This window comes from Eumetopias jubatus, unplaced genomic scaffold (assembly GCF_037043125.1).
Source record: "Eumetopias jubatus isolate StellerSeaLion01/CBP00866 unplaced genomic scaffold, mEumJub1_p1.0 scaffold_6, whole genome shotgun sequence".
Classification (NCBI taxonomy): domain Eukaryota; kingdom Metazoa; phylum Chordata; class Mammalia; order Carnivora; family Otariidae; genus Eumetopias; species Eumetopias jubatus.
The window spans coordinates 29031321-29050148 of NW_028274812.1; the positions used below are offsets into that span (position 1 = coordinate 29031321).

The 18828-nt window shown below is 34.5% G+C and overlaps 1 protein-coding gene across 2 annotated transcripts in view; it reads right to left on the reverse strand.

Annotated features, from left to right (window-relative positions):
* The window catches only part of PDE7B (phosphodiesterase 7B), a 312256-nt gene extending 294470 nt beyond the window's left edge, over positions 1-17786 (reverse strand). For both annotated transcript variants that reach the window (XM_028121407.2, XM_028121409.2), the window contains exon 1: positions 17381-17786. In XM_028121407.2, coding sequence (XP_027977208.1) covers positions 17381-17401 — 21 coding nt within the window. In that variant the 5' untranslated portion in view covers positions 17402-17786. The remainder of the gene's footprint in view (positions 1-17380) is intronic.
* Between the last annotated feature and the right edge of the window lie 1042 nt (positions 17787-18828).

The following is an 18828-nucleotide window of genomic DNA, read 5'->3' on the forward strand; positions in this document are numbered from 1 at the left end:
CGTTCTCAAATTTATTTTATTTAACTGGCATGTGCACAATATACAAAGTACATACTACTGAACCCACTCCTAAGTGTATGTGTACACACACACACACACACACACGCATAATCTGTATCAGTCCTAAAACACAGGCACAATTAATATCCTTCTCTAATTTCACAAATGGAGAACAGGTTACTTGTCTAAGGTTACTTGTCTGAGGTTACTTGTCCAAAGTTACAAATCTGGTGGGAGACTGAGCCAGAATATGAGCCCAGGGAGCCAGCTCCAGAACCTGGGATCATAAGCACTATGTATTGCTCTCTCTCCTTCACATTTGATCCACCATCCAGTCCCATCTGTTCTACTGTCAGATGCTCAACATCTGAACACTGATCACCACTCCACTGTCTCTGCTGCAATCCAAGCCACCCTTACCTCCCATCTGGCCTGCCACAGCCCGCAGCTGCCCATGACGGATACTGTCATGTTTACCCTGGGCTAAACAATCCATGCTCCACACAGGAGCATAAATCAGTTGGTGTCCCTTCCCTGTCTACTTGGTTTCAGAGGCTTTGTTCACAGTGAGAGAGTAAGATTCTAACCATGCTCTGTGAAGGTCCATGCAGTCTGGGCCCTGCTTACTTAAGCCCACACATCTCCATCCTTCCTTCCATCTCATTTTGTTCCAGAAACTTGCTCCCTTCTCAGGGCTTTGCTCTTGCTTTTTCCTCTGCCTGGATGGCTCTTCTTCCAGGTCTTTCCATGAATGCATCTTCCTCATCATTTCAGACGCAGAGAAGACTCCACTGATCTCCTAACATGCATCCACGTCTCTGTGACCAGCAGCTAGCTGCCTCACTACCCTGCTTTATTTTCTTCATGGCATTTAGCCATGTCTGAAATGATCTATCTTATCTACTTGTTTATGTGTTCACTGCCAGTCTTCCTCACTGAAATGCAAGCTCCATGGGTAAGGGACTTTGTATTTTCTACATTAATATCCCCAGTCCCTATACCACATTAGGTCCCCAAGTACCCAATGGTTGAGTGAATGAACCTGACTCTGTTGTTGAAAATTAGACTAATTTTTTAATCAATGAAAGCCTGTGTTTGCTCCTTAAAAGGGGACAATTACACCTATATATTGGAGATTTTCTGAGGCGATTTGAGAGATTTAATCAGAAATTAAAATTTTCCTCAAGATGATACTCCTTATGAATAAGATATACTGAAAATTTGGACTGATTAATAGTTCGTCATATGTGCAAAAATGGAGAGAGTTTCACAGTCAAAAGAAGCCTATATCTGTCCCTGTTCTATAACAAGGGCCCAGGACAAAGAATCCTCAGCTATGTGGAACTTGAAACTCATCTCAGCCATATGGAAAAAATTCTCCTAGCCTGAAACTCTTAAAAAAAGAAAGAAAGAAAGAAAGAAAGAAAGAAAGAAAGAAAGAAAGAAAGAAAGAAAGAAAGAAAGAAAGGGAAAGAAAGAAAAAAGCTATGATATCAAACCTCTTTGGAGATAGATGACATAAGTTTAGGGCCATTTCACAGTTGGAAAATAATTGAAATCATCTTGCTTACTCAAGAGTGCATGAATAACCTAAATGCAGGTCAAAATTACCAGGTTTGTCAATATTTGTAAATTTTAAATTTGCACATTAAATTAGCTTAAATGTTCATGTATGGATTCCTTTTTGTATTTCTTTAAGGAAGAAACATTAAATATTTGTTGTGTTAAAAATGGAACAAACAGGGCGCCTGGGTGGCTCAGTTGGTTAAGCGACTGCCTTCGGCTCAGGTCATGATCCTGGAGTCCCGGGATCGAGTCCCACATCAGGCTTCCTGCTCAGCAGGGAGTCTGCTTCTCCCTCTGACCCTCTTCCCTCTCGTGCTCTCTGTCTCTCATTCTCTCTCTCTCAAATAAATAAAAATCTTTAAAATAAAAAAAATGGAACAAACAACTCATATACCTTTTTAGGAGAACTTGCGGCAGTGGTAATTAAAAACTCTGTAACTGCTATTTAGTTACTCAATAGTTTATAACTCTTTGCTATTCCTCTATAATGTGCTAAAGCTAAAAATGTCTTCTCAGTTTAAAAATTCATGTTAATAACACACGAAACTAGTCATTTCGCTTAAATATTAAGTCAATTTCCTTTATCTTTTATTAACTGTGAGGTATGATACTATCAATTTAAAATAGTAACATTTCATAAAACTTACCTCTTATTAATATGTTTTTAATTTATTATGTCTTAATATATACTTAGTAATATATTTGAAAACTATTGAGCATTGATTCTTTTTAAATTCTAATTTTTTCATCTCTATTTTGAAAAGAAAACATCACACAAGGTATGAAAATTAGAAATACACATTTGTTTAAAGAGAATACCAATAGAGGAAAATGTATCAAGTTCATTTTAACTTTTTAATATTTTTCTTCTAAAAATATATATTCTCAAGGTATTTGAAAATTGCTTATAAATAATTAGTGATTAGAGTCTAGGTTAAGGACATCGTATACTTTGCACTTACTAGCTTTGACATCAAGTTCACCTGTGCTCCAAAGATATCCCAGCCCTGGAAAAACCTGCATAGAGTAGCACTAGGAAAACACAAACACTCAAGAAAAGCCAACAAATAGCCAGAGGCAATAGGTAAATACAGAACACTAAAAATCTGGTTTTACATAACTAGGCCAGAATTTAATTATAACATAGCTAAGCTTATTCCCAGGAATATTTTGTTTGCAACTATTTAAATAATTAATTGGTTCATTCCACAGGACAAGCTAGGGTACTGAAAATAAAAATTTTTAAAAAATTAAAATTTTCAAAAAAAAAAAGGAGTGCACTTGTTCTGATGAACACCAGGCACTGTATATAAGTGTTGAATCACTTAAATTATACACTTGAAACTAATATTGCACTGTATGGTGACTAACTGGAATTTAAATAAAAACTTAAAAAAATAAAAATTTTTGAGTATTTATAACACATATGGAGTATCATTTTCATTCAGTGACATTAGATTTGCTTGTATGAAACTATAAATTGTAAAATTATTAGGACAATAAAGAAAGTTGCTAATAGCTCATTGTAGCTAATTTATATCAACTACTATCTAAAACATTAGATTCCAGGCACAAAAACCATAAATCAAGAATTAAATAATACCTTTCTGTAGGTATCTTTAATTAGGAATGTGAGTGCAGATGAAAATCTGTCTATTACAAATAGTTCTTTGACCCAAGATCTCATTAGGATATTAACAATCTCCAAAATAATAGTGTTTGTCAAAGTGCTCCTGGCAAATAATAATTATATAATAAGGTGATTACACTGTTGAGATTATAATTCCTGTTTTTTTTAGCTTTTGCATAATGGTTATAATGGCCATAGTGAAATATGGCGGGTGAACACATGCTAATTTTTATCATCATGACTTTGATGGATACAACTTCTCATTTTTAAATTTGTTTCAAATGTAAAAGAAAAAAACAATAACATTTTTAAAAAATGAGAATTTACTTCTGGTGCATATAATGCCATGTAATATCCTTAATATTTTCTTCCCATTCCCTCTTTTCATAGATATTAAAGAAAACAATGACCAGTTAAAAAAAAAGTTTCACAGTACTTATTTTGTGCCAGCCATTCTTTCAAGCACATCATATATATTCATTCAACACAAAATGAGATTAAGACAATCAAGTTTATTACTGACACTGGTAACATGACAGAAGCAAATGTAAATCTTATCTGGAGAAAGATAACATCACACCAGGCCTCAAGTTTTCCCCATATTTTTTATATACAATGTCCAGTACTCCACCAGAAAGAACCAACCATATCAAAGGCAAGACAATTTGATCCAACCAGGAGCACTAGCAGATAATAGATATAGACACTCAAAATATATAAGTAAAGCAGCTACAAAGACTTTAAATTGTATGTGTAATATATTCAAGGATATGAAAGACAAGACTCAGAAGTTTGAAAGAGATCTAGAAGCTACAAAAAGAATGTCAGAAATTCTAGAACTGAAAAATGTCATAACAGAAGTTGTAAACTCATTTAATGGATTAATTGAGAGATGGATACACCTGAAGAAAGAATTAGGAAAATAAAATACTGGTCAAAAGAAAATGTCCAAAATGAAGAACAAAGAGACCAAAGGTAAACAATGGGGGAAGAAGTATTCAAAGATAAGCATATATGTAATTGGAGTCCCATTAAGAATAGTGTGAGAGAATGGGGCAGAAGCAATATTAAAAAACAATTAATGGTAATTTTCCAAAATTGTTGAAAGATATCAAGATGCACACTTAAGAAATCATATAAATCCTCATAGGAATAAATGCAAAGAGAACCACAACTAAGCAATAATGGTAATACTACTGGAAATCGAAGGTATAAAGAATTACACATCTTCAAGAAAATTTTTGTAAAAAGGAGAGATTGCTTTTAAATACTGTTTTCTGACATCAACAGAAACAGAGAAAGTTGTAAAGCAATATAATACTGTCTTGAAGTGGGGAAAGAAAATACCAATCTAGAATTTTGTTCCCAGGAAACACGCACATTTAAAAAGGGCAAAATAGTCATTTCAGACAAAGAAAACCTAAACCAAATTATCACTAGACTAAAAGAAATCCTATATGTAATCTCAGAGATGCAGGAAATAATGAAGAGTATATATGACTGCATAAAAATATAATAATGATAATTATGGTGGGACTTAAATTATATAAAATTAAATACTTTAAAACAGCATATAATTCAAGAGAGGTGTAAAAATAGTTAAGGCATTCATTCTAAGGTTCTCAAATTTCTCGTACAGTGATAAATGTACTAATTTGCATTATACTTTGATTAGGTCAAAGATGCATTCTGTAACCTCATTAGTAACCAGTAAAACATTGTGAAAGAATGTAAAAATAACAAGCTAATGGGAAAGGAGCAATGCAATGACAAAAATACTCAACCCAAAAGATGGCTAGTGAAGATATAAAAAGAAATATAAAATAGGAAAAACAAATGGAATATAGATAGTAAGTCAGCACCTAAACTCAAATATATCACTATTACATTAAATATAAAAGGGCTAAAGTACCTCTGAAAAGACAAATATAATCAGACTGAATGATAAAACAATATTTATATCCACTGTAAAGAGACAAATCTAAAACATAAACATACAGAAAATTAAAAACCAAAAGAATTAAAAATAGGCCACACAAAAAGCATTATGGAGAAAAAAAAAGGGATGTTTTATTATGTGAAAAGTCTCATTTCACCAGGAAGATATAATTTGTCTAACTGAAGTATTTCTCAACCTCTTTCCATTATCATCCCATCCTCTTAAGGAGTCTTTTTAGCTTCTCCTTCCCCTAATCACCTTGCCTCAAGAAATTTTAATACCATATACACTGTGTATCTGGGTAGTGAGTCTCTTTGGAGGGGTATAAACCATTGTAATATGTAAGGACATCTTGCTTCCCAAGAACCAATTATCATCCCACTGTGAAGGTATGCTCTAACAGCACACCTTTAAAATATTAGTTTAATTTATATAAAAATGTTGATATTCAACTATTTTGATCCATAAAAAATGGCAATTTCACATTGTTAACATAATATATACAGTAAAAGATGGCGGAACTAAAAGGAAAAATAGACAAATCCACAATTATCTGGAGTTGTTAAGTTACCTCTTTCAGGAATTAGAGGCAGAAAAAAATCAATAAAGATGTGAAAGATCTGAATAACATGATTACCAAATTTTCTAACTGGCATATATAAAGCACTGTACCTAACAACCACAGAATAAACATTCATTTCAAGTGCGTGTGAAATATTTACAAAAGTTGACCATGTGTTGGGTCACATTCAAGCTGCAACAAATTTCAAAGACCTAAATCATACACAATATGATCTACGGTCACAGTAGATTTACATTAAGAAACAATGACGAAAAGATAAATGGGATATCCCAATATGTTTGAAAATTAATAAATGCATTTTTAAATAATCTGTGGGTCCAAAAAGAAATTTCAAATGAAATTATTTTGAGCTAACTCATAATGGAAACACTAAATTTTAGGATGCAGCTCAAACTGTTAAAGGAAAATCTATTGCTTTAAATGTATATATTCAAAAAGAAGAAAGACTGAAAAGTAAATGAGCAACCCCCCAAAACAACAACAAAACCATTTGAGAAAAAAGAACTCATCAAATAAGCCTAAAGAAAGGAGAAAGAAGGAAATAATAAAGAACTAAAATTAAAAATAGACAACAAATATACATAATTGAAGAGGATTTAAAAAACCAAAACTTATTTACTTGAAATAGCTAATAAAATTGATCTTGACAAAAGCATAGGGAAAAGAAAAACAAAAAAACAGGAATAGCACAATAAATTAATAGCAAGAATAAAAAGTAAAACTAATATTAAAACAGGGTATTACAAACAACTTCATGCTAGTCACAAAATTTAGACAAAATAGGTAAGACCTAGAAATACACAACTTACCAAAACTGAATATAAAAGCAGAAAATCTGAATAGCCCATAGAAATTAGTGGAATTAAAACTATAACTATAAACTTGCCCACAAAATATCTTAGCACCAGATGGATTTATTTATAATTTTTAACAAATATTTAAGGAAAAAATAACACAAATTTATATAAATTCTCCCCAAACATTTTTAGAAGAACAGTTTTTCTAATTTTATGAGGTTTGTGGAGCCTTGATAAGGTTGTTACCAAAAGGGATCATTTTAGGCGAACCTTTTTCATCAACACAGTTTCAAAATCCTGAAATTATTAACAGTCCAGAAACAAGGTAATGAGGGATTTAGAAGAAAAAAGCACAGCATATCATAACCAAATTGCAATTATTCTAGGACTTCAAGTTTGATTTGACATTGTAAAATCAATCACCATCACAATAAAATGATAGAGAAAAATCACATGGTAATTATCAGAAAAACATTCGATAAATATTCGTTCATAAAAATTGCAAACTGGAACAGAAAAGAACTTCCAAATATTATAAAGACTATCATACTAAGTGTAAAAAAATATTGAAAGCTCTCCTTCTGAGATTTGAAACAATACATTTACCCACTGTTACCCTCTTCAACAATTTACTGAAAATTCTAGCTAGTAGAATAAGACAAAGTTCAGTATGGAAAAAGAAGATATATAACTGTCAATATTTTGAGATTGTAAGATTGCCTACCTAGAAAATGAAAGCAATCTACAGAATAAAGTATTAGAATTCATAAGTGAGTTTAGCAAGGTTGTTGATAAATTAATACAGAAAAATTTGTTTTTCTATGTATTAGTAACAAAAAGTTAAAATTGAAATTGAAGAGATAACATTTAGAATAATATCAAAATATCTAGCAAGAAATGTGTAAAACGGCCACAAAAAAGCTAGAAGATATTATTGAGAGAATTTAATAGAGACCTAAATAAATGGAGGGATATATTATGTTATAAATTGGAAGAGTCAGGAAAGATGTCAATCTTCCCAAACCGATCAATATCTTAACAATGTTTTGTTTTGTAGGGAGGAATCTTAAGTTAACTCTACAATTTATATGGAACCAAGAATGACCAAAATAATCTTGAAGAAGAAAACAGGTGTTCCCTCTCTTGCTGTGTCTCTGTCAAGTAAATAAATAAAATCTTAAAAAAAAAAAAAAAGGAGATCTTACCAATGGGAGAAAATATTTGTAACATACATAGCAATCAAAAGTACTAAAATATATAAAGAATTCTTATAAATTAATATCTAAATGACTTGCTTAAAAATTTGACAAAAATTTGACAAAAATTTGACAAATCTGACCAATATACAAGTGATAAAGTGCTCCAATTAGTTAATAATCAGGAAAATGCAAATTAAAACCATGATAAGCTATTGTTATATACCTACTAAATGTTAATAAGTAAGGTTAGTGAGGAAGTGATCTATCATACATGGTTGGTGGGAATGTAAATTATTTGAACCACTTTGAGCAATTTTTTAATTTTCTACTAAGGTTGAACATTAACAATCTCTGTTGGCCAGCAACTTATTCCTAAGTATTCGTTCAACAGAAATACATGTACACGTGCACCAAAGATGAGTACAAGAATACTCAGGCCAGTATTTTTTTATAATATTGAAAAACTAAACACAACTCAAATGTTTTTCCATAGCATAATGGGCAAACAAGTTCTTGCATATTCAGATAATTAAACACTATGGAATAATGAAAATAAACAAAATACAGCCATATGCAACAACTGAATGTGTCTCACTCTATAATGGCAATTGGAAGAATGGAGGAGGCATGATGGATTCCTGAGGTGGCAATAATATAATACTGTTCCAGTTCTTGGCTTGGGTCATGGCCGCACAGTTTCACTTATAATAAGTGAAACATTATATACATTCATATAATGGGTATTTTTCTGTATATGCACTATTGTTTAACATAGAAAGTTAAAAAAAATTTTAAAAACTATAGTTCTCTTAAATGTTTAAAGAATCCAACATCACTATACACAAAATAGTTACAACTTCATGAAATAATTTTTATAGTTTGTAAGAAAATGGTACCAACTCATACACACAGGACGCTTACTGTCTTTCACACACTGTTCTAACCATTTTACAGGTAAAACTCATTTGATTTTCTCAATCTTATGAGGCAACTACTATAAGCTCCTTTATTTTATAAGTAAGTTCAATGAGGCCCAAAGAGATTAAGTAACTTTCTTGGGATCATATTGCTAATAAGCAAACCATGGTGAATAGCGCTAGATTCTGCACCATTCACCATTATACTATACTGTCTCTCACAGCCAAACTTCTGAAGTTTAGTGTCAGATTCATCCATTATGAATCCATTTAAAATGAAATAGTGTTGTTCCTTTATAATTGGAACATCCTGTAAATAAACATATCAAGTAGATGGCTTTAACATTTGAAACATATTTTTATGTTTCGCATAAATTTTTTTCAATTCATGCTTAGAATGATTAAAAATAAATTTCAAACATAAAGCATTGTAAACATATAAAAACAATAAAAAATTGTCATAAAAAAGCTACCGACTCTATTAGCTCTAACTTCTGTGAACCTCAATTTCCTTACCATTAAAATGGGCATAACTGATCTTTTCCTAACAGGAATGTTTCAAGAATGAAGTGACTTGATATTTGTGCTATGAACTGTCACTAATTACATATAAAAGCCAATCCGTCTGCACAGTAAGTAAATCCTAGAGATTTTAGAACCTAAAGTTACTTCACTTTAAATTTACATTTGAGGGGTGCCTGGGTAGCTCCGTTGGTTAAGCGTCTGCCTTCAGCTCAGGTCACGATCTCAGGGTCCTGGGATGGAGCCCTGTACCAGGCTCCCTGCTCAGCAGGGAGTCTGCTTCTCCCTCTTGCTCTTGGTCTCTCTCAAATAAATACATAAATCTTTAAAAAAATTTGTATTTCAGAAACTCAAAAATAAAAAATGCTAAATAACTTGCTGAAAGTATTAGTTTCAGGAAGACTAGCATCTGGAACTTGAACTCAGGGCTTTAGGTTATAAGTTTAGTGCCCCTTGAAAAAGTTTGAACTTCACTTTTTTTCTTCCTGCTTTCCCTTCTCTTCAACCACATAAAACATACAAACTGGATTTTTTAAAAATTATAATTATCACCACTGAATTTAATAAATGCATTTATTTCTTTTTTTAAAAAATTACATTAAAGGAGACATTTTCAATAGGGTATATTCTCCAACTCACTGTCTTCTTGACATGAACAACCACATAAAAAGCTTTTCTATACATTCGTCTTCAAGTTTGAGAAGGTCCTTGCCTTCAATCTCTCTCTCATGCACTCACATATAGGCACTTGGGGTAATATATTAATAAAAAGAGGACAATATTTCTCAATTATTTTATTTTAATTTTAAAATGAATTATTTTAAGTGATTAATGATTTTTTAATAATTAAAATAGATTTATGGAGAAGAGTTTAGAATGTTGGTTCTGGTCATTCAAAAACGGCTATCACATAAATTCCTATCTGTTTTATGTTTATCCCTTTCATTGTATTTTTACTTAAAGATTATTCTTTACTCCAAACATAATAGTAAAGTCTAGAAAAATATAAAATAAAGAGTACCGAATAACTAAAATGACTAATAATTTTCCCCATCAAATTAAAAACCAAATTGAAACTGTTTTCATTTAGTTGAAAAAGCGAGAAAACTAGTCTTAAAGACACAGAAATATGCTATATTTCTACTACATGGAAAACAACTTTTTTCTTAAATTTAATGACCTTTTCTAAATCAAGGCATTCTTTAGACCTTTGTATTACTGCATCATCTCCTTTCATGAGAATGCTTCTACACTTTTGTGAATGACTGAGTTCTTTCATCTGACTGGACCCAGCTGGCAAGTGGCATAATGAGAAAGGGAAATGAAAGTCTTTTTTTTCCCTCCTGGAAAACCAAAAAATATATAAATCATATTCAAACTGAAGCGTTAGTTGCTTGTATTGCCCACAAATGACACATCTTAATACAAATAGTGTTTTCTACTGTTTTGTGAATAAATAATACCATAGTAGATTTTAATTTTAAAGGTCTATCAATGATGTGTGGTTTCCCTAAACACTATTTGGATGAATATAAATTTTGTGTATTTAATTAATTCAAAAAACCAAACCAAACTGACCAATTCTAAAACAGAAAATTTAGGTAAAATGTTCAAACCAATAAAATATGTACAATAAAACATGTATATTCAGTTGGTGGAGAAAAGTCTCAAATAGTTGGGTGCACAACAGGCCAAAAAATTTTATTAGACGTGTGTGTAAGCTAGAAGGAACTTTGACCTTTGCTAAGCCCCTTGTTTTGTCCATGAGGAAATGGTGCTCAGAGTGATGACTGGCCCAAAGTTACTCAAGCAGGAGTGATGGCCTGTCTGTCTCCTCACTTCAGGACGGTTACATGCTGGTCATATTGTGCTCCCTCACCATGTCAAAAGCACATAAGAAGAACTCAACAGGATTGAAGGAAGAAGCTAATGAAGCAATTTAAAAACAAAACAGACCTCTTCTTTTACTCTCTATTTTTTCTCAACTTTAAATATCACAGAATAATAAATAAATATCTGCCATTTCCCCCATTGTAGATGTAATAAACTTATGGGGAGAAAAGCTGAACAATTCTAAAGTATATGAGTGAAAAGTAAGTCTTGCTCCCATCCCCTACTGCAAGTTCTCCTAGAGTTGTCCATTGTTTAAGATTTTTATTTGAATTTCCAGAAATTTTCTGTCAGTGTGTATGAATGTGTACATATAGTTGTGGAAATATTAATGTAGCCTTTTTCTTTACTTAATACATCTTAAAAATCATTCCAGATTTGTGTGTGCCAATCTAGCACATTCTTTTAAATAACTATATGGTTTTCTATTGCATAGATTTAAAGTAACATATTCATCAACTCACCTATAATTGGGTGCAGGAAGCTTCTGATTTTTTTTATATTACAAAGAGTATAAAAATAAATATAATTTGATATGCTTGTGAACTAAGATTTACTAGAGTCAACGAATATGTAAGTCATTGACCATTTGGTATCTTTTGATACCAAATTCTGACAAAATCAGGCATATGTTATCCTCCTTATGTCTACCCCGGGACCCAGGGAAAAAGCCCCAACCCCAGACTGGCCCTAGACCTGATCTCCCATCCCAGAAGACAGGCATATTCTTAGAGCTCAGAACTCTTAAATATCCTTCAGTATATTTAAGTCATGTATAAACTCCTTTTTTGAACAGAATCTTTACTTTGTATATCTGAAGCAGTGGGCTGGTAATGATAATTTTCATTGTAGTGAAAGGATATTTTATGCATTTCTTATTTATATGTTAACTATGATAAGTAAAACACAAAAGGTCTTAATAAGAAAACAATCTGAGCAGGAATTTTGATAAAAAATCTTATGTGGATTTACCAACCACTAGAAAGGAAAAACTAAAACAAACATTACTCCACATTTTACTAAAGGAAACTCCATCAACATCTCATCACCAATCTCAATTTTTTTCCAGCTTCTCCTTACAAATGTAAGAAAGGGAGGAGACAAGGAAGGGAGGTAGGTTAAATGTATGACATAAACTTTCTTTACTGGCATATTGGCTAGGGCTATTATTTTCCTACTTCTATACTACATGCAAATAAATGTATAAAGCAGCTATGAAAGGATTTAGATTTTCAAAATATTGGTGGTATTTATACAGTAGTATATTAAAACTTGTATATTGCTTAATCAGTCTCTGGGTGTTTAGTGTTGTGTTATTTTTGGGTTTATCTGAAACTACAAACCCTGCTCCCTGTTCTCCATGCTTGAGCTGTTAACTGTAAACTGTCACCCAGAGGAGATGCCAGGAGGAATGTTCTGACCCAAGCAGGATCTCACCAGTGTGTCTGGATTAGGGAAACTGAATTGCATCAAATCCCACCACTAGGATGAGACAATGACCCTGGACCATCAGGGCAAAGGTCTCAGAGCAGGTACTCAATGAACAACTGATTCACCAAAAAAATGTTTTTCATCTGAGGATTCCTCCAATTGAATTATCAACATGTTTTCAGTTACTCGAAGGAGACCAGAATTGGGTTAAGGAGATATTAAACTAAATAATATAGAAAAGTCAGGATAGTGATTGGCACTCAGGAGAAAGACACTTGTCATGTAACGTTAAAGTCCCCAGCTACAATGAACACAGAGCATGTCCCTTTACTGTATGAAGGAGTGCTACCGCCTCACACTAGAGAACGAGGCAAGCCTAGGTGAACTTCCCTGGGGAGCAATAGTCTTCCTGAGGAGAAATTCTCCAAAACCCAGGGCCTTGTTTGGCCTTTGTTTTTCTTTGCCAATGAGAGTATTTTGGAGGTGAAATTATATAAATTTGGGAAATTGAGCAAAGGCAAAGTAGAGGGAAGTGGTAGAAATAAAGGGTGGGAGGGGCGCCTGGGTGGCTCAGTTGGCTAAGTATCTGCCTTCCGCTCAGGTCATGATCCCAGGGTCCTGGGATCGAGCCCCGAGTCAGGCTCCTTGCTCAGTGCGGAGCCTGCTTCTTCCTCTCCCACTCCCCCTGCTTGTGTGTCCTCTCTTGCTGTCTCTCTGTCAAAAATAAAAATAAATAAAAAAAATCTTAAAAAAAAAAAGGATGGGAGAGGTGGAAGAATAAAAACAAATGAATGCTAAGAAGTCAATACTAATCTTGTCAGATTTGGGAAGGAAAAAGGCATTCTAGAAATATTCCAATGGCCTCATTTAAAGATGAGGAAACTGAGGCCCCCAAAGTTGAAGAAATGTGCCCTAACTCACGTGGGTTATCTCTGGAAGTTCCGACCCACTATGTAAGGTTTCTTAACGCCGAGGGCATTTCCCAGAACACCACCACATTGCATCAGTACTCAAGCCCACGGCAGCCTGTGACCATTCCCCGCTTGTACCAAATGGATGCTGGCATCTGGGGCTGTTAAAGTTCTCGAAGGACTCCTGTTTTCTATGACTCCTTGGGGTTCCAAGTACAAACGATGATACAGAAGGCACCATCATCGCCACTGATTTAGTTTACTGACTTAATTCACCATCTCCATCCTGTGCAGTAACTTAATTCAACCAATGGGGAAAACGTTGGACGTCTTTAATGTTATATTTTTTTAAGACCACCATTACTTATACTATTTCAGAAGAATGCAATGCCTTCAACTGATCACATTAAAGAGCAAAATAATAGAAATAAATACATAGATAGAAAATTTAGTTTTCTTCTTAAATTCCAATTTGCATAAAGTCACCTCTTCTGTTTCACTTGTCTTCATCACCACCTCCCTCCAAACTTTCCTTTGTTCCTTCATTCCTCTGCACAGACTCCACTATTCCTTTATATGTTCAACCAGAATATAAATTTCCCAAAGGTGGGAATCACTGTTTATCTATCTTTGTATTTGTTCACTTGACATGTTGAAAACACACAGTGATGTTTTTTGATGAAAGGTTTGATGTTTTCACATTTATATATAAATGGAATTATTTTAAAAACTCCAAATTAAGAATACTATAAAATGTTTCATCTAAAAAAGACTGTTAGAAACACAATACAACAGTTTCCTTTATAAATAATGAAACTGAGGTCAAGAGTAATCAAGTTGCTCAGAGTTACCCAGCTATTTAAAGCCTGAATGAGGATGTCCACCCTGGTCCCCTGTCTCTGCCTGCTGTTTTTTTTTTTCTTTGTTTGTTTGTTTGTTTGTTTTTTAGTGTGCTCCATGCAGTCACTTTCTAAGTACAAATGAAACCATTTAAATACCTAAATGATTCTTGGGAAATTATAAATACCTTGGTCATACACTAGAACTTTGACACGCTTCACTCTCTGCATTCAAATCTCTAACAATGCTTGTATATAGTAGATATTCAGTCAGTTTGGGTTTCTTCATCCCTTTATCCCTTCTCTCCCCTAAATTTCCATATCAATCACTTTAAAAATTGCTAATACACCAAGTATGCATCATTTTATGCATCAAAGTTAGCATGTCCACAAAGCCACCCAGGATGCTCCTAGAAGCCAACGGTACTGATCACAAGGTTGTTCCCATGTGAATGATGAAAGTGCTCCCCAAGGCACACCGTTAAGAGAAATGCAAATGCCACCATGAGGAGGCACTGTTAGAGAGGGCCTCATTGCATGTCCAAATGCCAAATCCCTTCTTCTTCAGCCAGAGGTACCTCCTAGAGGAGATATTCCTACTTGTCTGTAGGCTACTTTTGGGATACATGTGCAAAGTAGCACGTGTGTGTCTACCATAGGATGGTGAATTTTTTGAATAAGACATTCTGTACATCGAGGGTCCCTAGTAAATTACCTATTTTCCCCAAGAAGTTGTCCCCCAAAAGTCAGTGTGAGTTGAACCACTTAGACTACCTGTTAGCTTTTACATTTAGATGTTCTGAAGTCTATCCTAATTCCCAATTTTGATAATTCTTTTTAATGTAATGAAGCCCTCTTCATCTTGCTTGAGACTAGTCTAGCACTTAAAAAATCCCTTCCAACACTATATTCTGTGAATTGACAAGCAGCTTCCCCTGTGATTTGAGCCTAGTTAACAACAAATTAGACTTTGGAAGATTAATTACTAGGCAGATGCATTTTCGAGGTGGTACATTCCCACTTTGAGGAAATTTGGTCATTTTACTTTTGCATCTGTTCGAAGTAGGACGTCCTTTGGCTGAAAATAACACAAGTCAATGTTTAGAATGCCCTCCTCTGTACTATTGATGTGTTGATTTCTAGATTATATTTTAGGCTGGGCTAACACCAAAAACATTTTTCAAAGACAGTCAAAAATGCCATACTTCAAAATCATTTAAATAATTTACAGTATATGAAAGGTAGTAAGTGCTCAGCAAACATTTTAACTAGGCATTTATTGAAAACTGACAATAAATAGTTTTGTGCTGAACACCGTGTAAAGCACCAAAAGATGTACTGTGATTTTCCCTAAGTCGATGTCTGTTCCTGACACATCTTGGATTTTTCCACCCTTACCCTAAGTAACTTGATTCAAAAAAGGGTTTCTGCCAGCTAATTTGCTGACATATAGTCACCCTTGATTTTTGTCTCCTGTTGTTCAACTGAGTCAGTACAGTTTGAAATTAGACAGCTTATAGTGCCAGGTAAAAATCCTTATAAAGAGGATACATTCTCTGGCGTTGCAACTAGTTAACTTTGGGCTTCTACTTGAGACAAAAAGCAACTTCACTTTATTAGAGAAAATGTCGATCAAGACGCAACTACTGACACCCATCTTTGTTTCCCCAGCCGGTGATACAAGATAAAGCAGAGGAAATGGAGGAGCCGAATTTGCAGCACACAAAGTCCTTGTTTTCCCACTAGGCGCTGCAGAAAAGCAATTGTCCATTCACAGCACATCCTCTGCATTTCGGAGCTAATATTTTTGCAGTTCTTAACTTAGTACATTAGAGTCTTATGCAGTTAAGTTAGTACATTAGAGTCTTATGCAGTTAATTTTGTTAACCCTTTGAAATGCACTATGTCTTTGATACCTTGCTTAATATTTCCAACATGACACAGTTTTTAAAATTTCTGTTTCTCAAGGTGGAGGGTAGAAATCTTAAAAAAAAAAAATCAAGTAAGAAATTTTGGAAACAGAATCATGGTTTCAAATAATCCTGTCTTACTTGCTATTGCATAACTTTGAGAAGGGTAATAAGGAAATCCACGTTAACCATATGTTACTGGAATTGCTTTTACAGAAACGGACTCTTTGGACAGAAATGATTTTTAGCAGGGATCCCCCTCAACGCATAATAATAATGTGTCACTGAAAACAACATTAGCTCTGTGTTATTTGCCCTGCTTCCTGCAGCATTTAGTGTGTTTACTGTATATGACTGACTTCTGGTGCAAAGAGATTCAGTCAGTCACTCTGGCTAAAGCACATGAAGAACAGAATCTACAGATGATTAATTAGATCCCCAGCTCAATCACTGAGGTCCCTAATTAAATATCTCACTCTGCTTTCCACTCTTGTAAGAAAAGATAATTAGCAAATTCACAGTGTTAATAAAGAACTTTTTAGTTTCCTTTATAAATAATAAGATCTAAACCACTGGTCATCTAACTCAGTGCCTGTACCTTCTCTGCCGACTTCCAAGTCCAGAATATATTTTTTTTAATGCAACAAGGTGATAAAGTGCATTTTCCTCAAGAATTCATTTTTCTGACATACCTTCTGTAGGTTTTGCTACCTTCAGCCTGATTATCAACTTACTCCTCTCTTCCTACTAATTTCTTCATCTTGAAGTCTGCTATCAACCAACATGACAAACTCAAGGAAAAAAAAACTGATTTTCTTTTTCCCTGTCCTGCAACCCTCACCAATCTCTGTACTAATATTTTCCTGTTCTGTCTCCACCAAAAAGAAAAATGACCCAACTCTAAGATTTATGTTGAAGAAGAAATATTGCGTTCATTGAAAAAGAAGGAAAAAGGAGCCCTCCTCCATGGGGGCTCAAAGTGCAGTAAAAATCCCGGAGTCTCTCATTAGGCTGATTGGAATGAAATGGTTAATTCAGGGTAAGTGATAATGTTTAGTCAGTTCGCCTAGAAAAAGGAAGGAAATTCAAAAGCTGGTTGCTGTAGTAACAATCACAGACCAAAAAAAAAAAAAAATATATATATATATATATGTACAGGTTCATTTTAAATAAAACTCCTGCCATCTCTCTGTGATTCTGTTCTCTCAAGAAAAATGAGCTTGCCGCTTAAATTTGTTGTACCTACCTCAACCATTAAACAAGACATTTAACCATAGTGGCAGTTCTGTGACCTTTGAATGCCGTGAAATCTCTGAGCGGTGCTGCTTGTTCATGAAGACTTGTGCTGCAGAATCCAGCAACTTCATCCAGGATTAGGAATATAATTAAGTAAAAACAAGAAAAAAAAAAAAAGAAAAGAAAAGAAAGAATCACAAAAGCACACAGAGAAATCGAGAGAGAAAGAAGGTAGAAAGAGAGATTCTCTCTGGGTGAGTACACGACTTTTCTCCCAGGCAAGCGCTGGGACAGAGCCGAGCCTGCTGCAGTGCCCAGACCCCCCGACTGGCTGGGGGAGCACGCAGGCCGCCGGCCTGCTAGGCTGGGAGGTGCTGTCAGTTGCCACAGGCAAGGAAAAGCAGAGACCAATCGGCTTCAACTCTGGCAGCTTACTGGAGTGGAGCCTTTTCTGTTTATGTTTCCTCATTTCAGGAGTGACGTCAAAGGGTTTAGTTTTTCCTCTGCATGTGCTATTAATTTTAAAGTACTGTACTATGGGAAGAATGTGTGTGTGCCTGTGGTTAGCCTGGGCACCCCACTCTCAGGAGAACCCAAGAAACATTTTCTACATTCAGGAATAAATTTTAAAAATTTTAAATGCCTTGTGGTTTGGTATATCAAAAACAAAAACTAGACAAAAGCCTTGAGCTAATAATAGCGGCAAGATTTACATTTTTTTTTCCAAATGTGACTCTATGTACATATGCCCACTTCACAGCTGTTGCTTATTTCAAAACTAACTCTTCGTCAACCTTACCTAAAAATGAGCTGTTAGTTAATCTTTACAGTCATGGATGCAGAATTCTGCAAATGAGCTGGTGAGCAATATTATGTGCAGTGAAAAACAGAAATCCTGTTTATGCTGCTGATCCCTGATTTTCTATCTTTCCTCCAGTTTCTGTGGTGAAGCTTCAGGATTATTCATGCTAGGGAGATCCTTCCTGCAACTCCCTACAAGGAGTCATTCAAGAGGCAGGGCATGCTGATGCTATACAGCCGTGCCTGGGGTTTCAGCAAGTCCTCACCCAAAGTGTGTGAAGGTACAGTTATTTAAAGATACTTCCTCTACCAGGGACCCCAGCTTATCTCTGTATTTCTCTTCCTACTCTGGAAAATCTCAGTGGTGGCCATCTGTTATTTCTGCCTCCCCCATATTCTGTCCCTTCTCCCCCTGCCCCATTCTGCTAATAGAACCTTTTTTTTTTCCTTTTGGAAACTTTCCTTTCTTTATCTATGGATTGCATAGCCTTCCCCGGCCCCCTTCCATACCCCACCCCTTGAAATCCCACCCCACAACAGAACTATGAGGGGCATGTGATCCAGACTGGCCAATTAGATTTCTCCATTGCTCTAGACACAGAAAATGTTTTAGGGGTAGGCACATCACTCAAGAAAGGCCAGAGTCCTTTTTCAAAT